This window comes from Podarcis muralis, chromosome 15 (genome assembly GCF_964188315.1).
Source record: "Podarcis muralis chromosome 15, rPodMur119.hap1.1, whole genome shotgun sequence".
Lineage (NCBI taxonomy): Eukaryota > Metazoa > Chordata > Lepidosauria > Squamata > Lacertidae > Podarcis > Podarcis muralis.
The window spans coordinates 2,066,825-2,090,794 of record NC_135669.1 but is presented as its reverse complement, the minus strand read 5'-3'; the positions used below and the strand labels follow the sequence as shown (position 1 = coordinate 2,090,794).

The window sequence follows — 23,970 nt, the reverse complement described above, 5'->3', positions numbered from 1 at the left end:
GTCCCCTTGAGGCTGGGAGAGAGAACCTTTTCGGTCCTCATGAGGATTTGCCTCATGACCCCGATTTGACAGGTGAGTGGGGCTGCCCATCTGTCAATCACCTGATGGCACAATGAAGTCAGATTAAGGGTGCTGTTAAAACTAATTCACATCATCCTTCTCCCTTCTTTCTGATTCAGAAAGGGGTTTTCATCGGAATCCCCTGCTGCAACTAGGTGTTTACAACCAATGCTAGATTTAACTCTACCCTTCAATCCATCAGCTGATTGTCCTGCAGGCTGGAGGTTCCCCTCCCCAGTCTATCAAAGCCTATACTGAGCCGTAAGAATATATGAGCCCAACTGGATCAGACCAGCAAAGGCAAGCCAACGAACCTGACAATAGCTCTTCTCTGCCACTGGCCACACCGGCAACTGCTATTCAGAGCCACACTGCCTTTGGACATCTCCATTTCACTTGCTAGCAGGGAATGTGCATTTTGAAAGGTGAGTAAAAGAGAGGTTTCCTGAGTAAGCCATACCTGAAGGAAGGAGCAGGGTGTCCCTGTGGTCACATCAAGAGTCACCCTGCCCAGAACTAGCTGCACCTTCCCTGATTTGCGGATCAGCAGCTTCCCCACCTGCCCTTCAGAGAGGTCACCGAGGGTGCAGGTGTTCTCTGCCTCTTTGGCTTCCTGAAAAGGAAGCACAAAGTTACAAACATCACCCATCTTTCTGGGGAAACCAATCTTGGAGTATTCAGAAACCACCCTTGTTTTCTCACAAACCAAGAGCTAGTGCCTTCAACTGAATAAGCTGAACCTCAGGAAACCAGTGAAAGTTATGCAGATTAAACAATGTTGACCCATTTCTCATTTTACATACTTTACCTCTGCTGGTTATAGAGTAGGCAACAATGGAAATTCTATGCAATAAGGCCTCTGGCTTCTGATGCATCATGAAGTGTAGCCCATACAGTTTCAAGTACATCTTAGCACCCAGAAAGACTAGAAACTTTTAAATTGAAGCAGTCATGTGCCCTACACTCCACACATGGGGTGACTTTTCTACACTTCCACATCCCTTCCTATGGCCCCTTCTTTGGCAACATAAGCAACGACATCCTATCCAGCCCCCTGCTACTTCTTATTCTAAACAGGAATCAAGTCTTCCCATACCTGGTTCTTCTCCTGCTTTATCACCATCACCTGCCCATCTTCACTTTGCACCTCAGTTTTGATGGGCTTGGTGTCCTGGGTGGGCGGCTGTCCTGGCAGTGTATCTGGTAGCTGCAGAAAGAGCAACTCGTCCTCCTTGCAGAGGCTGAGCCGCTGCAGCAGCTCCGCAACAGACACATCCTGGGGGAAGGGAGGGGGTGCCTTTGCAGGAGCTGGTCTGAGGACCAGTGGGTTCTCTTCTTCATCATGGGGCTCCTCTTTCACTGAAACGAGACATAACAATTCAAATCAGAGCTGCAAGGGATTACACCATTACCTGGTCACTGTGTTCCATGGGAGAGGACCTCCTGGTGGTACTGAGGGCTTCTCATATTCATTTTTTTTAAAAAAAGATTTTTATTAAAGTTTTCAAAATATGACAAAAAGAAAAAAGAATAAGAAAAAATACAAAGTAAAAACAGTTAAAAACAATTCAATCTTTCCGTGTCTTATCTTACATTCGCTTGTTCCCCAGACCTCCTCACACCTCCCTTTTTTGTATCCAGTTCAATTAGTTGGTTCACCAATTGGCCAACCATGCCCAGGAGAAAGGCCTCTGGTTTCTTCAGGAAGGTATATTTAAATACCTTTTTCATTTCATTATATATCATCTCCCAGAAAGCCTTAATCCTTGGGCACGTCCACCAAAGGTGAAAGAATGTACCTTCAGTTTCTTTACATTTCCAACATTTATTATCGGGCAAATGATAGATTTTTGCAAGCTTGACTGGTGTCATGTACCACCTGTATATCATTTTCATAATATTCTCTCTTAAGGCATTACATGCCGTAAACTTCATACCTGTGGTCCGTAACTGTTCCCAGTCAGCCATCATAATGTTATGTCCAACATCTTGTGCCCATTTAATCATAGCAGATTTCACCGTTTCATCCTGAGTATTCCATTTCAACAGCAAGTTATACATCCTTGACAAAGTCTTAGTTTTGGAATCTAACAGTTCAGGGCTTCTCATATTCAAATGGTGTCTACCAATAGCAGGACTTTCAGTATTGCAGTCCCTTTAATGGATGATTTATTGACTTCTGAGATGAGGCATGCTCCAACAATCTCTTCTTTCAGACACATGTTTAAGACTTTTATTTATTGTCCAGTGGTTGTCTTCTGGTGTTGTCTTCTACTGCTATTTTAACTGGATTATTTCTGATGCATATTTTATACTTATTTTTGGTGTTCTATGCACTGCTCTGATATTTCTATAATATGAGTAGTTTATAAAACCATAAAGACAAATTAGAAGTCACTTGGTCCAATTTCCTGCCTCAAACCAGGTTGTTGAGATTTGAAATGAGAGTCTACAACTTTCACTAGCAACCATCACACTGCATGTATAAGATAAAGTAAAAGCAAACTGCAATCATAATATACTGTGAGCAGAAATCACGAGCAAGCAAGATTTGCTAGAACAGATGCATTGTGAGAAGAAAGGATATTTGCTTTTGATTAAGTGCATCCTGGGCAAGCTCCTCTACACAGAAGTAAACATAAGGCATACAGCCTAGAGAAATAAGGAAAGTCCTGCTGGCTTCAGCACCCTGTATCCTATAGTGGACCATCTGACGGGAAAGGGCCACAGTTCAGTGGCAGAGAGTTTGCATGCAGGCCCCCGTTTCAATCCCTGGCAGCTGGGAGAAAAAAACACTTCCTAGGTTCTCCTGGACTATCTTCTTTCTTTCTTTGGCGATCACTCGTAGTCGAGTAAGATTGTCTTCCATAAACACAGTTTTAACACTGAGTCCAATTCTGGATCCACACGTCCTTCCACAGTGGAGACATAGGTTTCAGGGCGGGAGTTGATCACAAGGGTTTGCCAAGTGCTCCCTTTTGCCCTGAGTTCAAGCGTCTTCACAAACTCTACATGCAGGGCAAAACAGCAACAGCCATCCACCACAGTTTGCCCTCCCAGAACCTGGAACTCAAAGACAAGCTCTCCCTTGACAGATGATAATTAAATTAAGCAAATTTGTGACTTTTCAGATTTATGTCTTTGTTGTCCGAGAGGACACCACAAGACTGTAGTAGTGACACCCAGTGGTATAATCCCCAGAGGGACACAGCAGATCCATCTGAACCATCTACCTCTCACTGAAGATGTGTCTACTTCCATGTCCTCCTCCCTGGCACTGGAGCTCAAAGGCTTGACATCCTCTTGATCCTCCTCCTTGAAAAGCCAGCCTGAATGGGCCAGAGGAAGCTGAACTGGCTTGTTCCGGATGTCATTTTTCAAGCCTGGGTCATCAAGGAACTGGCACCAAAGGAACAGGAGAGAAAAAATGAATTAAATACTGAATGTTGAGGGAGCTGTTCTTGGTGGTGGGGTGTATGGGTGTGTAGCCAGACACCCATACCTACAGACAGACAGACAGATAAATAGAGAGGAGATATTTATATTAATATGGATGGGGACACATGAAAACATACATACCCACACCCTGTTGTGAATACAACAGTAAACAGGCTTGCTGAGCTTCTGATTTTTCTTAATATTTCATCAACAACTGACACATAATTGTGTAGAGAAATTAGTTTTAGAGAACAAAACATTTATTTAAAAGTGAACCTGTTGCACTATAAAACAAACAAACCTCACAGCAAAACAGGGCTAAACAATACTGGCACGGGGGTCTCATTATCACAAGCTTCCTAAACAACCCTCCCTAAGAGCTCCTTCCCTCATCTGGTGCTCCAACAAAGCTCTCAAAAAGGGATACACACAAAAGGAAGCCAACTGTGAGTGGAATTTTTTTAAAAATGAAATGGGGTAAGGAGTTTAGCGGGGAACATAGGGAGCTCCTGGTACCAAGTAGCACAGTATTATCCATGCAGTATTACGCCAGGGTTTCAGGTGGGGATCTGAACCAGGGACTGAGCCTGGGACCTTCAGCATGAAAGGTCTACCACTGAGCTATAGCCCTCCTGTGAAGCTGCAGTCCTTTCCCAAAAGGAGAGGTAGGAGAAAGAGTGTGTCAAAGATGGTTCCAAGGTTCCCTGCCTCAAAATGGGAAAGACCACAGCATCTATAACTGGGACATAGATTATGGGCTACATGCCATTTTTTGTCCTTAAAAGATTCAGCATAGACACGGCTGTCCCAAAATGCAGCCACCATCTAACTCACATCATCCTTCTCCAGCATGCGCAGGATCTGCTTGGTTTCCTCATCTGTCTCCCTTTTCTCTTTCTTTATGTTGATGATGTGGGATGGGCCAAAGTCAGACATATCCACAGTCTTATCCCAGGTGCCTGTGCCGAAAGAGAGAATGGCATGGCTGTAAGCAGAACACATCTCGAATGGCAAGTGGTAACTCGGCTATTACAGCGCCTTGAAGCTTGAACTTCCACAATTGAGAGCAACCTGTGTGGTGAAGTCGACTGCTCAAGCCATTCCTTAAAACTGAAGCCCAAGAGGCCTGGTGCCTTCAGTTGTACAAGCAGAGAGAAGAGACGAGAACAGAGGGCTAGGGCGAAAAAAGATAGAAAGGCATGTTCAGAGCAAGAAACACAGTTCAAGCAGTTTTGCTTACCTTGGCAACCACTTTCCAAAATGAACTCCTCTATACAGCTATTGAAATACTCAATATACTCAAGAATCCCGAGTTCCCTGCATCTAGACACCCAGGGGGTGGGGGTGGAGAAAGATGGAACATATACAGTACAGTAAAAAAAAATAGAGCTGGGTCTCATGGTGCAGGTTAGGATTAATGATGAGCTTTAGGTGTGAAGGTTTTGAACTTCATTATTTTTTTAAAGCATTTTGACCTCCCACTCCACTTCAGATGAAAAGGCTAAAACTAAAAACAATAAGGCCCCTGCCTGCAGGCTTACAAACTAAAAAAAACACACAAAGGAAAATGAGATTTTTTGGGGGGGGGGGGGAAACGGGACAAATTGAGGAACCAATTCTTAAAGTTAACCAGCAATACTTATGATGAAAAGAAGCCCACCAGGAAAAGAAAAAGACCAACAAAGTTGGCCTCTCAGCAGGGATGGAGTGGTCCTGCTTCCTGCGTTTCCCTCTGACCAAATGGTTGCTCTCAGGTGACAGTTGTGGGCGGGAAGGCCTGATGGATCTGGTCTCTCAGTAGAGTAGGCAGAATAGGCCCATTTCCCTTCTCTGTGGCAGCTAGATGGAAATAATTTCTGCCCAAAAGGACAGCTTATATAACCTTTCAAGTTCACCAAGATAACATCCACCATGGCTGATGTGTGACAAAGACGTGGGCCAATGGTTTTGCTGCATGTCCAGTTCACATGCATTTAAATCAAGCACCCTCTTTGCCGTGTGGTCAACAGCAATGTGTGCCTGCTCACTGCCAACATGCCTTCAGCTTTTGCTTTATTTTCCACAGCAGCCAATTTTAAATATTTTATATTACTCTCAAGAGGATATGAAACAACAGAAAGCAGAAACCGAAGGTATCAACTCTTGATGGTATTTTTGAGCACTGTTCTTAATTTCTATGGAAACACTATTTAATGTTCACAGAGTACTTTGTGACAGTTTACTCATAACATCTTTGTGAGGTATAAAGAAATATTCCTGTTTTACTGACTGGGATAATTCATACCGAGAGGCAGTGACTTGGCCAAAACTATCCCTGGGAGTCCGGAGATGAGGAAGGACTTGGAAATAAGTGTCTCAGGTTCAAGCCCAAATGCTAGATGCTGGGCCACAGAGGCGTGTTCACATTAATCTTCCACATACCTTTTTTCTTCATCATTTCTGCTGGACCTTGCTCAAAGATGGAATGAGACTGGATGACCTCTGGCCTCCCTCTGCCTCGTCCATGACCATCTCTCTGCCGGTCTCGATCACGCTCCTTCTTCTCTTTCTTGATGTTAATTTCCTCTTTTGGCCTAAGAAAAAGCAGACCAAACAGAATCACAAGAAAGTAAAAGTAGCCTGCTCTTGTTATGTGCTTCAATATATCCAGAAGACTCCTGCCATTTCTCACCAGTAGCTACAGGAGCGTCTGATGCCTTAATGTGTGAATAGGAGCCAAGTCAAATGTGCAGAAACAGCGCACAATGTAGCTTTTCATACTGAAGATGGGGGGAAACCCATGATTGAATCACTTACAAGGTTTTTGCGATTAAACGGTATACAAATGGTTAAATACAAATAAATAAATTCAATGTAACAAATTCCTGCATGTGGAAATATGTCAGAGAGACAGCTACTCTAAGACCATTTTCACATGTGCCAAGCTCTTTAACAGATCCCCCACCTGTAAATATGGCTCATAGGATACACTGCAGATAGAAGCTAGGAAAACTACACATTTGCACTAAATTATTATGCTAGGGTGGCATCCAATGCACTTGTTCTGTTAGCACAAGGCTTTCCACTTTTGCAATGGAACTTTTACTCCACTCAACCTTCTGCAAGTGCTCTCCCCACACCTGCTCCAGAGGTTTGGAGGAACACCCAGAACAGATTGAGGGTGCATCTGAGGTTGGGGGGGGGGGAGTTCTATTGCACAAGCATAAACCCTTGTGCTGAGGGAGCAAGTCACTTAACCCTACTTTGGGTACAATCCTTATTTCCCCCAGATCTGGATTTACAACCTCTATAGTCACACTTCACAGACAACATAGCATGAGAAAGCTACTTACTCTTCTTTGATTTTCCTGCTAATTATGTTGGGAGCAAAGGTTTTCTGTAAAAAGTAAAAGTAAAAAGGTAAGCAAGTCATCAACTCAGGTGTATATGGTACTTAAGTTTGCAAAACACAGTGTGTGAAATTTCTCACAGAAAACAGTGTTGCAAAATCTGGTCTCAAAATATACTTAGGAGTCTCAAAATTGTGTATGTGTGAAGGGGAGAAAAGTTTCTAGACTTCAAAGCTGCAAAATTTATATCTCGAAAAAAGGGAAATAATGTGCCTTTTCAAAAGCTCCAAGACGCAGAGAGGGTGGCAGTTTTCTGGTCTGCATGGCTATTAGGCCCTCTCTGGTTTCTGACAATGTTTTCCATTTCCTCCTACCTTGAGTGCCTATTACTGAGATGTTCCTTTTCTCTGTCCAAAAGGAATTTCCAAGATCTGCAAACACCTTAGTATTAAGTTCAGAAGCAAGTATGGAAAATTGCCCATTATTGTAACTTTGTGTCACTCCATTTCCTCAGCACAGAGTAACCTTACCTTTAGGATTACTCATTTTCTATAGCACTTTTAAGAAGCAAAACACTTCACCATTTCCAAGCAGTTCTGCAAAGTGCAGCTCACTACAATTGTGGTTGTACATATTCCACAATTCTATTCAAGCAAAGAAAAGCTACAACACAGGCAAACCTTGGTTGTTGAATGTAATCCATTCCAGAAGCCCGTTCGGCTTCCAAATTGTTCGACAACCAAGGCGCGGCCTCCGATTGGCTGCAGGAGCTTCCTGCACTCAAGTGGAAGCTGCGTTGGGCATTCGGCTTCCAAAAAACGTTCAAAAACTGGAACACTTACTTCCAGGTTTTGGGCATTTGGGAGGTGAAACGTTCCAAAACGGAGGCGTTTTGTACAGGCATCCCCTCAACTTATGCGCGTTCTACTTGTGTGTGATGGCATATATGTGTGGTGCTGGAAAACAAATTAAATAAATAGAATCATGGCAGGGGAGGGCTGGAGAGTCCTTGTGACTCGCAAGGAGTCCCTCTCTGGAGCCCAAAGAGGACGTTAGCGAGGGCCAAGAAAGTCCCAAAGAGACCGGAGGCACAGTGGGGCTTTGTTTGGGCTGCTCAGCCAAAGCTGACATGCGGGGCAGCGCAACAGCTGCCGCCACTGCTTTTCTACACATCCTCCAGCCAGCCTCAGAGCTTCAGCTCTGGTTGGAGAGAGAGTTGTGTGGAGAGATTGCTGGAAAGCAGTAAAAAACAGGCGTTGGGAGGCTGCTACCCACTTTATGTGATTTCACTTATGCACATGGAGCCCCTGGAACATAACCCCCACATGTTACAGTATTTGCCTGTACAGCATTTGCAATCCTGGAAGTCTCGGATTGCTTTCTCTTTGCAGAAGCAAATTCATTTATTACATATTTAAAGTACCATCGTTGTATGCCACCTTTGAGGGGAAAATCCTCCCAAGGTGGCTTACAAAAGATACCTAGTTTCATATATATAGCAGGATAATTTAGCTCCATCTAAACAGCAGGACTATTATGCTTCCACCAAACGATGTATAGTACAATCCAATTACAACACTGCCAGTCCAGACCCTCAATTATCTTCTTTATACTCTGCCACCTCTGATCTATTCTTCCATGATTATCTGTCAAGGTTATGCCCAACCCATATTCCGTCGCCTCCCCCCCCCCCACATCATCCAAGTCTGGAATTTGAACAGTTCTCCCTTTCAAGTATGGTTCTTAACTGTTATTGCTACCAAAAATGTAATTTGAAACAGGGAGTGGGGTGGGATTAAAACCAGTCTCTCAAGTCAGGAGGGCTGAGCAGGATTCCAGCCATGAGGTCCTTAGCGCTCCTCGTAGCTCTTTGCTCCCCTTATTCCCATAGCTAGCAAAAACAGAATAAACTTTGCAGACAACAGAGATCTATAACTGTATGTAATGTATACAGGAAAAAGGATTCCGGTTTTGAAAGAGATTTATGGTTGTCTAGCTGTTGAATTGTGATTGTAAAAAAGCAGAGCAGCAGCTCTGTTTTTCCTACTACTACAAAATGGAGGTTTGTAAACCACCCATCAAATTCAAAGGGATCTGAACTCGGGTGGAATTCAGCTAAGTTTTACTCAGAGTAGAACCACTACAATTAATGAACAAGGCTAAGTTAGGTCCATTGATTTCAATAGGCCTCCCTTGAATAAGACTTAGTTGAACAGCACTCGGACCACATGGGCTCTGTGCCAAAGAACAGGTTTCCAAAGTGCTCTGCCAGGCCCGCCAGGGGGGAATTTGAGACATACTATAAGCAAATCAGCAGCTAAGTCCTATTGGGCCCTACAGAACTGATGACAGGTATATAGGTAGGATGCTGCTAACAAGCACTGACTAACCTACTTGTCTTTAAAACAAGATTCCACAAATTCATGGAGCATAAGGCTAAGTAATGGTTATTGGTTGTGATAAATAGAACCTTTACAAATACTAGATGCAGCAGAGGAAAAATAAAGTTTGTTGTGCCCATGCATTTGGACCAGATGATCATGAAAAGCAAATATGCCACACTGATGGAAGGCAGAGAGCTAGGACTATGACAGGGATGGGGACCTTGTGCTGATGAACTCCCAATGCCCGTCATCCCTGACCACTAGCCATGCTGGCTGGGACTGACAGAAGGCCAAAAACGTTTGGAGGGTCACAGGTTCCCCATCCTTGGAGCAGGGGCAGAGCTAGCTGCCCCAGCACCCGGAATTGCGCGAGGGTGGGGCTAGCCGCCTGCGCAGTGAGCGTCCCTAGTCGCCTGCCACCTGCGCAGCGAGCGCCCGGGTGGCGCGCCGCTAGCTGCCCATGACAGCATTGTCCCTAGCGGGGTACAGCCCGCGCAGCAAGTGTGGGGTGGGGTTGGGGGTGGCACGGTGATGTCACCCACCCTCATGGCTGACACCCAGGGCGCACCGCACCCCCCGCACTTGCCTTCTTCCGCCACTGCCCTGGAGTATGGTATAGCTGTGCAGCCACAGGTGGCTACATGTTGGGCAGCGTATCTGTCTCCAAAGTAGGGCGGGGGGGGGGGGGAGTAAAGGGAAGGAGAAAGATAAAAGCATGAGAATACGCATCAGAGGGGTTCTTGCTGATGTCACGATTCATGGCGCTAGCTCTCTTCTGCCCTCCGGGGCTGTGGGGAGGTTCAGGCAGGGGAAAGCCAGGATTTATGAGATGAAATTCCTGGCAATGCCCCCCAGTGGGTTCTGGGGAATTCACTGCATCCCGCTGTGCCACTTAAGCCCGTGTCTGCCAATTTGAAAGGCAGAACGGGTGCGACCTGGGAGTGTGTCCCTGCCATGGACAAGCCTCCGCTCCCGGCATTGTTTGTGACTGGTTCCTCATTAATCTGGAATATTGGCGTTTAATCAAGAGGCGCTCCTGAAACAACATATGATAACAGGTTGCAATCAATCAGCTGCCGAAAGGGGTCTGGTTCTTTGAAGGTATTTGAATGTTTTTTCTAAAGTTTGAAATTCCTCACAACAGCTAGAAAGGGAGGACAAGGCGCTTTATGCTTTTATATGGCTTTCAAATGGTCTCTTTTCTCTCTTGTCCTCCCCTGCAAAAATGCTGAGTAAGAAGACTGAGCAGCTGCTGCATAGATCTGATAAACGGCTGTCAGGGGTTCAGGGACTGAGGCACAGGTGAGGGAGGAGACGGAGAGCGAGGGGGAAGAATCCCAGGACAGCGAGGAAGAGGATGACAATGACTTGAGGGATTCCATGAGTCTTTCAAGTGAATCGGAGGATTCCCAGAAGGGGGCGCCTGTGGTCAGGCCAAGGGGAGTCACAGGGGGGACTCGTCAGGAGCAGGGGACCAGCGGGGGAACCCAAAGTGGGAGCTGGGAGTCGGGACCGGCTTCTCCGCCAGAGCGCAGTGAAGGGGGTGGAGATTCCAGAGTGACAGGGGAAGCAGGTCCGAAAGCAGAGAGGGAGGGGAGATCGGAGCAAGACATCCTCCCGGAAAGGGAGGGGAGTAGTGCAGGGAGTAGTGTAACTGTCAAGAGGAAGGTTAGAGGTTGCGAACGCGCGCCAAGTTCAAATGTGGAGGCGCGCGGAAGAACAGGGAGCCCGGAGGAGGAGCCAGGTCCCAAAGCACGCAGGAGGGGGGAAGAGCTGTCTGGGGATTCCGCGTCAGGGGAATCCAGGAGGGGCGAAACCCCAGGGGGCAGGAAGACCCTGCGGAAAAGGAAAGAAAGGAAGAGGTGGAGCAGCTCAAGCCTCTTAAACTGGTGCAGAGGAGGGACTGACTCAGAGGGGACTTCAGCGGTCTAAGCATAACAGACGTGGGGCTGCGCGCCTCGGCTGTGGAGCGTACAATGCACTGCAATAAACATCTTTGTATATAAACTGGACTTGGCGTTGGTCTCTTGTGAGCTGGGACCTGGGGCAGCCCTGACAACGGCTGTACTTGGAAAAAGGGTTTTGTCTGTAACTGTCCGCTGAGGAAGAACTCCAGAGTGGAATTTTAATTGTAAGAGTTGCTTTGTTCTCTGCAAGTTATTTATAGCCACAGCCTGTGTCTAAGTGGTCAACAGCGGAAGTGGGAACGTGGTCTTGTAAACATTGCACCCTGGGACCTTAGATTGATTGTGCAGCAAAGAATGGACAGACAATATTCAACTCTCCCAGCACACTAGGTCTGAGACAACATGAAGATTATGCAGGACTGCACACGTTAAATAGATTTTATATTTATAAGAGATGACAGAGGTGCTGCATGTGAGGAGGAAAATATGGCTTGCTGCAAGAATGGACAACAACAAGTAATAGATGAAATGGAAATAAAAGATGAGAAGATGTGGAAACAGGAGGAAGAGATGGACATATGTCTGCAACAGGAGTGGGAAACCTGATTTTAATAAATTATATAAAATTAAAGTAATTTGGATGGATTTGTAATAATTTGGAAAACAAATAATAATAAAAAAGAGAATTGTTGTTGTTGTTTAGTCATGTCCGACTCTTCTTGACCCCCTGGACCAGAGCATGCCAGGCACTTCTGTCTTCCACTGCCTCTCGCAGTTTGGTCAGACTCATGGTGGTAGCTTCGAGAACACTGTCCAACCATCTCGTCCTCTGTCGTCCCCTTCTCCTTTTGCCCTCCATCTTTCCCAACATCAGGGTCTTTTCCAGGGAGTCTTCTCTTCTCATGAGGTGGCCAAAGCATTGGAGCCTCAGCTTCAGGATCTGTCCTTCCAGTGAGCACTCAGGGCTGATTTCCTTAAGAATGGATAGTTTGGACTTCTTGCAGTCCATGGGACTCTCAAGAGTCTCCTCCAGCACCATAATTCAAAAGCATCAATTCTTCGGCGATCAGCCTTCTTTATGGTCCAGCTCTCACTTTCATACATCACTACTGGGAAAACCATAGCTTTAACTATACAGACCTTTGTCGGCAAAGGTCTGTATATAGGTCAACTATACAGACACTGCCTTGTCGTGGCGAAGGGGCTTGAATAACTCAGAGAAGCTATGAGCTATGATGTGCAGGGCCACCCAAGATGGACAGGTCATAGTGGAGAGTTTTGACTAAACGTTATCCACCTGGAGCAGGAACTGGAAAGCCACTCTAGTATCCCTGCCAAGAAAACTCCATAGACAAAGACACCAGGCATATAAAAAAAGAGAATACTTATCAGGAATACTCTGCTGCAGTGTCTGGGATTTTTCCTGACCAAGGATTTACACCTTAGTTAGAGGTGAATATTGATCATGGTGTTATACCTCAGGAGGTACTGACATACAGTCCAAGGGCCAAATGGGAGAATTAATCACTATATAGCCATTGACCAGTCACCCTCTTATGTGCTCAGTTCTCTTCATCTGCAAGATGGGAACAGCAGTGAGTGTCTGCAACAGTAGTAAAGCAAGCATGCTGTCCTGCATATCATAGGGACCAGCATTGGTGTTGTGGCTCTCAGAAGAAAGGCTTGAGTACAGCATGAACTATAATAAGACACTCAGGTATCTGCCAGCTTCCTGGGCAGGTGTGCTAATTAAGTCTTACATTCTGGAAAGGCACTCCAAATATTTGGCTCCTAGATAATCTTCTTCCCACCTTGCTTGGCACCCTTTCCTTGGTTTATCACAGCCCAACAGGTGTTCCATGTAGGTTTGTCATTTGAACACCACCCTACACAGAAGGACCAAAATATCTAACTAACCTCCCAGAAAAACAGTACCAACAGGAATAGTAAGGTGTGCTGAGAAGCAATATGGAACTAGTTGGACAGCATTTCAAGCTCAGAAAATACATAGCTGGACTGATGGAATTTGTAGTCCAAACCACAGATTTGGGAAGGCTGCTATACAACTTCCTAGGAGGTTTAAAAAGCAACTTGTCTTTCACACTCCAGGACCAATGAGTGGAAAATTTTCCAGTGCTTTATTTTTCTGTGGACATTTTTCCATTTCATAAGTTCATTAGTAACAATAAATTGTATTGCCAATTGCAGTACAATTATTAGGCATGCTTGACAGTTTCAAAGTTTTTAGATTTGTTTACTAAATAAAAGTAAAACAAGCATGCTAAATTAGATTACTCTCTTGGGCATCTGAAAATGCAAACTGATTTTTCTTTTCTGATGCAAATTATCCTATGCACATTTCCAGAAAAATTTCTGGAGTGCAATGAGTGCTGTAAGTGAATACAGGAATTACTGCACCAGCCATGACCTGACACTCCTCCTTTTCATTACATTCAAATCAAGAGAGAGAAACGACAAAGTTATTAATCTTAACAAAACATCTTGGTATGCAATAAATCAGTTCCAGGAATCAAACCAAATTCCTTTCATATGGAAGCTATTAGTACAGTACATACAATTCCCTCATAAAACTCTTGCCAAATAGGTCATTTTAACCATCATAATGACCTTCCAACTTGCCTTAATGGTTATGCTTTAGTTGGCAATATGTAAATCTCTTTTCCTTTTTTTTTTTTGTCAATACATTCACTATCAATTCCAGATTGAACTGAGCTAGATCTTTCAGATAACCCACAAGTTTTAGAGTTTGCTGGAAGCGCACTTCTGGTTTCAACCCTGAGGTTTTCAAACTTTTCACCTTCAGAGAAAATTCCACATTAAGTCATCTGCCACAGAAGCCATGCATGCTGTAGAAGAGTCTGAGGCACGTTCTAACATGCACAATTGGTTGATAATAGGCCCTGCCTGGCAAACCAGACCTCACACCACTCTTTGCAAAGTAAATGTGCACTTTAGAATACGCTCAATATTCCCTTGCAACTTATGGCAAACTGATCATGGTGGGTAAAATGTTTTTTCAATAAACTATTTTTCCCTGATAAGTTCCCAAGGAACTGCAGGGTTCCTGAAACATGGTTTGAAAACCACTGCTTTAAATCTGAGTCACATTTTCCAACAGTGATGATGACCTGTTAATATGATTTAACCTCCTATACATAAAAACCACCTGTATAATATTTTGTAGAAACAAAACAAAAAAATATTTTTATTTAAAACAACAGTACAGCAAGGATCATGATGTAGTATGTATAACCTCTTCTTATCAAACTACTTCAGTATATTTAAGAACACAAGTTGTATTGTGTCTGACTGTGCTAATCATCCACTACAGCTGCAAGCCTATACACACTTATCTGGACCTTACTGAACTTAATTGGTCTTATTTCTCAGTAGGCATGTATTGGACTGCATAGGAAGCCCAAAAGGCAGTCTGGCATTATTTGGCATCTGATGGCTCAGAGGAGGTAAACCACATTATTGGGTAAACCACACATTGTTTATTGTTTATTCTGAGTTTCCTGCAACCAGAAAGGTTAAAAATTCCATTAGGTAGGAATTTCAACATTAAATTACGGACTGATTAAACCTACTGTTGAAATAGGTAGATACACATTACTCCCACTTCCTAGATAAGGAAACAAAACATAGTAAGAATCAATAACTTGCTGAAGGCCAGAAGGGAACACTGTGCCATGAATTAGAATCAAGGGTTCCAACTGCTAGCCCTCTGCCCTAATCCCTTAACAACATGGGAATTTCCATTCCAGATCAGAAAAGAACATTTTTCAGTCTCTCTCTTATACCTGCATCCTAGAAATGTGTGTGTGTGTGTGTGTGTGTGTGTGTGTGTGTGTGTGTAGAAAAGGGAGTATCTTACAGGGTTTTTCCTTAAACATTAAACACTTACCTTTTTAACTCCACCAAGAGTCAGGTCTCTGGAGCGAATGGAGGGCAGTCGGCCTGGCGTAATTGGGGCAGTGGTTCTTCTCCCTATCAACCCTCGTGCAGCACTAAGCGTAGGCCGGATGCTGCCACCAGGATTCCCAGTATCGTTACCTGAGGTTCCTTCTGACATCTTGAATGACCTGCCAGAGGAAAGGTCAACAAAAGCTCTTCTTAACTCTTATTTCCAAACCATGACACTTTCCAAACCATGCCATACTGTTGAACAAAAGTTTCATTTCTAAGGGCAACCTGAATTGCAACCTGAGAGAACAAGGGAGAAGCAACAGAATGTTAAATGCAACCAAAGCCCTCAAGAAGAAGCCTTTGGCAAACTACAGAGCTGGTGCAATGGGTAAGAGTGCAAGCTATGAGCTGAAAATCCTATGCCAAATCTAACCTTGGACATGAGTTTTACAGGGGCCTTAAGGAAATCATTGTGTGTCAACCTCAGCCCTTCAATCTAGAATATGAGCATAAAGATAAAATACTTGACAAGCTTTGAGCACTTAAGTTTTCTATGCTCCTGGTTTGGTGCCTTCGCATGCATGGATGAGCAAGTAGCAATGGAAACAGAGTGCTCTTTTTCCTCATTAAAGATCTTCACAATTTCCCTCCGTCTGCCATAATTATGACTGGATGATCAGTGCAAGTTCTGCATTGATGTTATTTGGGAATGCCAAGCATCCCCTGACTCCAGGTGGGGTGAGGGGTGATGACGTACAGGTAGAATAGCTTCAAAACAACACCAGCACCCCTGAACTGCTACACATCCTATATATTTAGAGCAAGGGTAGGCAACCTAAGGCCCGGGGGCCGCATCCAGCCCAATCACCTTCTAAATCAGGCCTGTTGACGGTCTGGGAATCAGCGTGTTTTTACATGAGTAGAATGTGTGCTTTTATTTAAAATGCATCTCTGGGTTATTTGTGGGGCACAGGAATTCGTTCACACACACCCCCAATATAGTCCGGCTCCTCACAAGGTCTGAGGGACAGTGGACCGGCCCCCTGCTGAAAAAGTTTGCTGACCCCTGATTTAGAGCCTTTCGTGACCTGTCTGTTGGTATCTATGAGTCAAGGCCTCAGTAAACATTACTACAATACATACTCCTGGAACTTAAGTTACTTCTCATGTCCATCAAGGGCTGGTATTGCTTTCAGTATGTGGGTGACCCCTGAAAAAATTAGTCTGCATTGATTTTGGGCTGCTTCAGCCTATGGAAAACCAGTTGTGTGCAGCTGCTGCCTTTCATTTCTAACATATAGCCACCAAAGCTTCTTAAATTAGGGCTACCAGTTGATACAAAGACCATATCCAGAACATGGCAGCAGATGCACAGTGGGGATCTCACAGACTCCATGCAGGCAGCATAAAACATTCTGATGTAACAACAGCAGCAGCAGCGCCACATACATAAAACTATGCGAGACACAGAAACACCGACCCTTGGTGGAGTCAAAAAACCAAAGTTCTGCCATGCTCGGGTGCACTGGTCTTCAACTGGTGGGTCAGGGCCCACTTCCAGGTTGCAGCAGTGCCACTGTGCAAATATAAGGAATTCAGAAAGGGATCCCCAAATGCAGCTAAAAGGTGAGTCCTGGGTCTGAAAATCTGAGCTAGATGGACCTCCAGTCTGATTCAGCAGAAGGCAGCTCCGTCTCTCATCCATCATTGAGATTACCAGGGCTAGACAGCAAAGTTGCCCCCATCTCAGCAGAATCCCCAGATTTCACCCCGACTCCTTTACATTCTACCTCAGGAAGCTGCCTTACACAGTCTGTCCAGCATTGCCTACACCAGCCTTCCTCAACCTTGGCCCTCCAGATGTTTTGAGACTACACTTCCCATCATGCCTGACCACTGGTCCTGCTAGCTAGGGATCATGGGAGTTGTAGGCCAAAAAATATCTGGAGGCCGAGGTTGAGGAAGCCTGGCCTCCCGACTGGAAGCAGGTCTCTTTGCCAGGCCAGCTCTCCCTGGACATGCCAGGGATTGAACAGAGGACCTTTTGCATTCAAAGCATATGGCTGCCACCCCCCTCCACGTGGTTGCCCTTAATTCATAAATCGACCTTGGGTGCACCACAGTGAGGAGCACAGAGTTTGTCTATTTTTTAAATAGTTGCAGGAAGAGTTGCAATCTAAGCCGGTGGCCACCACTGGATCTTGTGGCAGTGAGTTCCGCAGTTCAACCATGCCTGGAGCACTTGGTCCTTCCTGAATCCCTTCCTAGCCTGTTCCTGCGACGACCCTTAATCCTCGTGGAGATCCAGCCTGGCGTGGCATGAAGTTAGGGGGGGGTGCCCCTCGGGGCCTGGCTGGGGGCGCAGGCCGCTGCTCAGCCCGAAACCCGCGGAGCAGCTTGGCACCAGGGCACTTGGCCCGCCGCCTTGAGCTCCTCGCGTGGAAACACGAGGCGGCGGCGGCGGCGGCGGAGAAGAGCGGAGGCAGCAGGAAAAGCTCCTCTTCCTCCGCCCCGACCCCCTAGCCCGCCACACGGGCTCCTGCCCCCCATCGAGGCGCCCGCCTCGCCTCCTCCACCCCCGAGAAACCGGCCTCTCGGCCCCCGACGCACCCGAAGCGGCCGCCTTCCCTCGACCTCCCGCGCGGCGCCCTTCGCGGCTCCTCAGGCGCCGCCTCGGCAAACAGGCTGCGGCGCGCAAGCGGCGTCCATCTTTGAGAAGGGCGCTCGCGTCGCTACGTCCCTGGAGGGATTAGTGGGGGGAGCGCGAACCCGCCATTTTTGTCCCGGGCAGGGGTTGGAAGTTTCGTATACTGCACTGTAGTAGTTGCTTCTCCGAGGAAGGGGAAGCGACGGAGCCTCCATCTTTGTTGTGGGCAGGGCTTTCTGACTTTGTAACGTTGCTGCTCCTACGAAGGGAAGGCCACGACTCCGCCATTTTTGTAACGGGCGTTTCAATTTAGTTTAATTTAAGGTTAGTGATATACTGTACAGTATATCTTTAGCGACAGGGTGAGGAAAATTAAGCTGAGGAGAGTTGGGACTTGTTGGCAAGCCACATAATAAGCACTGATGAGGAATGCAACGTTACGGGGGTGTTAGAGAGTCTCGCTCGCAGGTCCCGTAACGGGAAGCAAAGGCCAGGAGGTGCTATTCAGCGTTAGTGTTTCTTAGCACAAATCCTCTCACATAGTCGGCGCTAGGAAGCCCCTGACGTCCCTCTCTGCCTCTTCTCTCTACCTCATGTGCTATTTTATACATCATTTTCAGAGGTCACCAGCGCCCGCCAACCGAGAGAGAAGCCAGAGGCTGTTTCTTAATAAAATAATGTTTCTGATTCCACCTCGGAAGTTTACTTAAGCTCTCACAAGTTGGTTTTCAAATATAAACTCATTGCGCTTAGTATTAAGTGCAAACAGTAAATCATCTTTTAGACTGATGTGATGCTTCTGTTGGAGAGAAAAATAGGAAAATTTAAAACTGGTGATAAATGCAGGACTTTGAGGGGCAGGAACTCTTCCAATAAATTATTCTGCTCAGGCTTCTTTGTTAACACACAAAGTGAAGTTATTTTTTAAAACTGGCTCCACATTTACAAGAGGCTTTAGTAAGCAGGCTAGTCTCACTAGTCAACTGAAGGAAAAATGAAATAATTAAGAGCCATGATGCTACATCAATGCAATGAGATTTATCCATTTATTTAGAATTTTCTACTGTTTTATCCTAGATGCCCAGGACAGGAAGCAACACAGATGAACATTCTGAAGGCAGAGAAATGGCAATTCTATGTACCCTTACATGGGATGAGACCCACCGGCCCCACTGAAAAGTACTCCTAAGTGAACATTCATAGAACCAGGCAGCACAGCAACAAATACCATAATAAGATAATATACGTGAAAGCTCTTTTTGCATCTGTCTTATTCATGCTAACTTAGGAGTAAGTAGCTAGAAGATGATTAACTTGCGGAGGAACTAAATGACATCACTGAGCACATCCATGAAAAGATGTGCACCACTGCATAGCTGCATGCTCACTCAGTCATCTGCACATGGGTGTTCCAAGGTGCTATTCATGGATGATCAAAAGGAAGCTGCCAATTGTAGATACTGCCCTGAGTCTAACAACTGGTGGTTGAAGGAAGTTCAAGGGCCAGGACAAATAAACTACCTCTTGGTAACATCATTCTAGCTGCCTGTGGTTTTCTACTTGACATGCAAAAGTGTGAGCTCTTGAGGTGACTTGACTGCTCGGTTAAATGCTTAGCTCCATTTACAATTGCAACCCACAGCTCATCTATTCCAGAAAAGCCCTGTTGATCTTAATGAAACTGCTCTAGAGCAGGGGTGACTAAACGTTTCCATCATTGCTCCTTCAGGGGCTGTGTGCTAAGTGGTGGACGTGGCCAATAACTGGGTGTTGCCACTCACCCTCTCTCACACCAAGGCGTGTCCTAGAGTCTAGAGTAAGCAAGATGGTGCCAAGCTATATCCCTCTGTCATGTGAGCCAAGGGAAGCCATGCAGGTCTTGGGCCACTATCTGGTCATTTTAATGAGCTGTGGGCCAAGAAAATGAACATTAATCCAGATACTCTGGAGATTCTGTGACATAGAAATTTTCAAGGTCTGGGAGTTAAACGACCTGTTGCGAATGGGACTTGCACAAGCCCTGAAGGAACAGATCGTAGTCTGCAGTGCTCCTATATTCATCTTTGTCACTGGAGGCGCAAGCGTCACAGGGGCTGAGAGTGTCCCTCCCAAAAAGACCAGAAGCCTTTTTATTAGGGATAACGGGAACAGATGTCCCCACAAAACAGGTAAATCTATTTTTTTATGCAGCAACAGCAGCACAAACATTATACTGTATGCACAAAAATAGCATGAAGAGGCAGTAACTACTAAAGAAGAATGGCAGCTGAAACTGACAGAATATGTAGAATTGGTAAGTTTGACTTGCAAAAATAGAGATAAAAAAGAGACTGACTTTAAGGAGGACTGGAAATGTTTGTGGATTATTTAAAAACTCTGAAAACAACTTGGATTTGAGTAAGAACAGCAGTGGAAAGTATCATGGAGGGTTTTTTTTTGTGAAGAAGAGTAATTATAATATGCAGCAAAAGTTGGAATTTGGGGAAACCATGGAGGGATGGAGGGGAAGTCCTAGGTTGGCTGACTGAATATTAAATTTGAAATGTTGAATTATTATGTATTTTCCAAATTTCTATAAATAAAAAGGGGCTGGGAATGTAAGCCAGAACGCACGGAATGCTGTTTACCTTCCTGCCATGGCAGTACCTATTTATCTACTTGGTATGCTTTCAAACGGCTAGGTTGGCAGAAGCTGGGACAGAGCAACAGGAGCTCACTCCATTGCAGGGATTCGAACTGCCAACCTTCCAATTGGCAAGGTCAAAAGATTCAGTGGTTTAGACCACAGTGCCACCCGCATCTCTTCTGTTGTATTAAGCCAGCCCCCACCTCTGACTGCAGGGACAGGAAGAGAAAACCCCAGCTCCAGCCCTGGACAGCTACACTCCTGTGGCCAGAAGGATGGCAAGGGGCTCGGCTGCAGCTGCACCCATATCCTCATAAGGAGCAACACCTGCAAGTTGACCTTAAGAAATTCAAAATATGTATATTAAAATACAGGTCAGCTTCACAAGCAGGCTTGCCTAAACAAAAAAGTTTTCAGCAGGCACTAAAAATAACACAATGAAGGTGGAGTTCCAGTGTGTAGTTGCTGCCATGCTGCAAGATTGATTCCTTACAGGTGTGAGATGAACATCATGTGACAATTGTACAAGTGTCAGTCCCATGGATTGATGTGGCCAAGGAAGCACATATGGGACAAGGTAATCCATGCAGGAGCTATCCATTTGTGCAATAACCAGAGAGGTCCTTTTCTGATGTGTCCCTTCAGTTGTGGAATTCCCCTGTGTCAGGACACACAGGGCACCATCTCTCTCTCTTTGCTTTCTGGTATCTGCTCAAAACATGGTTGGTGTTCAGTTTGGGATGTTTATAGATAGGCTCTGTAGTTATACATTGGTTGGTTGGTTTATGTTGCCATTATGTATAGCTTTAAAATAATAATAATGATGATAACTGTAGTATTAGTAAAATTTATATTTTATTCTATCTAGACTAAGCAGGATATAAATGTTGTACATAAATAAATAGCAGCCTCTACTCCATATGCAACAAAAAGAGTTATGGGGTAGATGAACTTCATTGCCACATAACGGAAACAAGCAGCACTCTTTTTCTAGAAAAAGAGGTGCCAGAACTCATCATGAACACCTCCCTTGCTCTCTTATTATGGCAATAGTGCTCACCTGAGAGGTGCCAGAACTGAGTTCCTGTGAGTTCCAGCAGAAAAAAGTTCTGGAAACCAGATACATTCATAGAATCAGAGTTGGAATAGACCACAAGGGCCATCGAGTCCAACCCCCTGCCAAGCAGGAAACACCATCAGAGCACTCCTGACATATGGTTGTCAAGCCTCTGCTTAAAGACCTCCAAAGAAGGAGACTCCACCACACTCCTTGGCAGCAAATTCCACTGTCGAACAGCTCTTACTGTCAGGAAGTTCTTCCTAATGTTTAGGTGGAATCTTCTTTCTTGTAGTTTGGATCCATTGCTCCGTGTCCGCTTCTCTGGAGCAGCAGAAAACAACCTTTCTCCCTCCTCTATATGACATCCTTTTATATATTTGAACATGGCTATCATATCACCCCTTAACCTCCTCTTCTCCAGGCTAAACATGCCCAGCTCCCATAGCCGTTCCTCATAAGGCATCGTTTCCAGGCCTTTGACCATTTTGGTTGCCCTCCTCTGGACACGTTCCAGTTTGTCAGTGTCCTTCTTGAACTGTGGTGCCCAGAACTGGACACAGTACTCCAGGTGAGGTCTGACCAGAGCAGAATACAGTGGCACTATTACTTCCCTTGATCTAGATGCTATACTCCTATTGATGCAGCCTAGAATTGCATTGGCTTTTTTAGCTGCCACGTCACACTGTTGGCTCATGTCAAGTTTGTGGTCAACCAAGACTCCTAGATCCTTTTCACATGTACTGCTCTCAAGCCAGGTGTCCCCCATCTTGTATTTGTGCCTCTCATTTTTTTTGCCCAAGTGCAATACTTTACATTTCTCCCTGTTAAAGTTCATCTTGTTTGTTTTGGCCCAGTTCTCTAATCTGTCAAGGTCGTTTTGAAGTGTGATCCTGTCCTCTGGGGTGTTAGCCACCCCTCCCAGCTTGGTGTCATCTGCAAATTTGATCAGGATGCCTTTGAGTCCATCATCCAAGTCGTTGATAAAGATGTTGAATAAGACCGGGCCCAAGACAGAACCCTGTGGCACCCCACTAGTCACTCTTCTCCAGGATGAAGAGGAACCATTGATGAACACCCTTTGGGTTCGGTCAGTCAGCCAGTTACAAATCCACTGAGTGGTAGCATAGTCAAGACCGCATTTTACCAGCTTCTTTACAAGAATATCATGGGGCACCTTGCTGAATGCCTTGCTGAAATCAAGGTAGGCTACATCCACTGCGTTCCCTTCATCTACCAGGCTTGTAATTCTGTCAAAAAACGAGATCAGGTTAGTCTGACATGACTTATTTTTCAGAAATCCATGCTGACTACTGGTGATCACAGCATTCCTTTCTAGGTGCTCACAGACTGTTTGCTTAATGATCTGCTCCAGAATCTTCCCTGGTATTGATGTCAGACTGACTGGGCGATAATTATTTGGGTCCTCTCTTTTCCCCTTTTTGAAAATAGGGACAACATTTGCCCTCCTCCAGTCTGCCGGGACTTCGCCTGTTCTCCAGGAATTCTCAAAGATGACTGCCAGTGGTTCTGAGATCACACCTGCCAGTTCTTTTAATACTTTTTAATACATTAACTCCCTCTGGAGCAGGGGTAGGCAACCTAAGGCCCATTTGCCTTCTCAATCCAGCCCACGGATGGTCAGCATGTTTTTACATGAGTAGAATGTGTCCTTTTATTTAAAATGCATCTCTGGTTTATTTGTGGGGCATAGGAATTCGTTCACCCCCCCCCCCATATAGTCTGGCCCCCCCACAAGGTCTGAGGGACGGTGGACCGGCCCATGGCTGAAAAAGGTTGCTGACCCCTGCTCTGGAGGTTAATAAGTGTTGTTTGTTTGTTTGTTTTCATTTTATCCAAGATTTTCCAACTGTTCAAGTAATTGCAAATATGGAACTGTTTTAACTGTAGGGAGGAGACACAACACATTTTTCTACCACTAGATGACAGTAAACTGACTTTAAACTAAGAACATACTTAGTAAGATACAGCATTCTGCTGCTGCTGCAAAGAAAATCAGTTTGCTTCCCCCAAATCCTACTATGCAGAAGGCGTGAGGGATTATTTACTGGCAAGAGGTCTCCAGGTTTCCCTGGCTCCCTCCTGGTGGCAGTTTGAGGGCTGGACTCTCCAGGTGTGGCGGTGTGGCTGCTGTTGCTTTTAATTTTTTGTATATTAATTTTGGATCATATGATTTATGTGGTAATGTTGATTTTGATTGTGTACTTTTTGACATTTTTTTTATTGTTCATGACTACTTTTGTTATGTTTCATAGAATCATAGAATCATAGAATCATAGAATCATAGAGTTGGAAGAGACCACAAGGGCCATCGAGTCCAACCCCCTGCCAAGCAGGAAACACCATCAGAGCACTCCTGACATATGGTTGTCAAGCCTCTGCTTAAAGACCTCCAAAGAAGGAGACTCCACCACACTCCTTGGCAGCAAATTCCACTGTCGAACAGCTCTTACTGTCAGGAAGTTCTTCCTAATGTTTAGGTGGAATCTTCTTTCTTGTAGTTTGGATCCATTGCTCCGTGTCCGCTTCTCTGGAGCAGCAGAAAACAGCCTTTCTCCCTCCTCTATGTGA

General features: G+C 45.2%; 1 protein-coding gene across 6 annotated transcripts in view; it reads right to left on the bottom strand.

Moving 5' to 3' along the window:
* The window catches only part of POLR3D (RNA polymerase III subunit D), a 54,495-nt gene extending 36,708 nt beyond the window's left edge, over window positions 1-17,787 (bottom strand). For 5 of the 6 annotated variants that reach the window (XM_077919323.1, XM_077919324.1, XM_028707677.2 and 2 more), the window contains exons 1-8: window positions 17,659-17,787; window positions 15,047-15,224; window positions 6,831-6,874; window positions 5,920-6,071; window positions 4,333-4,457; window positions 3,294-3,459; window positions 1,157-1,419; window positions 521-673 (exon numbers count right to left, since the gene is read on the bottom strand). In XM_077919323.1, coding sequence (XP_077775449.1) covers window positions 521-673; window positions 1,157-1,419; window positions 3,294-3,459; window positions 4,333-4,457; window positions 5,920-6,071; window positions 6,831-6,874; window positions 15,047-15,214 — 1,071 coding nt within the window. In that variant the 5' untranslated portion in view covers window positions 15,215-15,224; window positions 17,659-17,787. Of the gene's footprint in view, window positions 1-520; window positions 674-1,156; window positions 1,420-3,293; window positions 3,460-4,332; window positions 4,458-5,919; window positions 6,072-6,830; window positions 6,875-15,046; window positions 15,225-16,528; window positions 17,109-17,658 lie in introns of those variants that run through there. The other variant, XM_077919321.1, reaches the window with a different exon arrangement.
* Window positions 17,788-23,970: the final 6,183 nt, after the last annotated feature.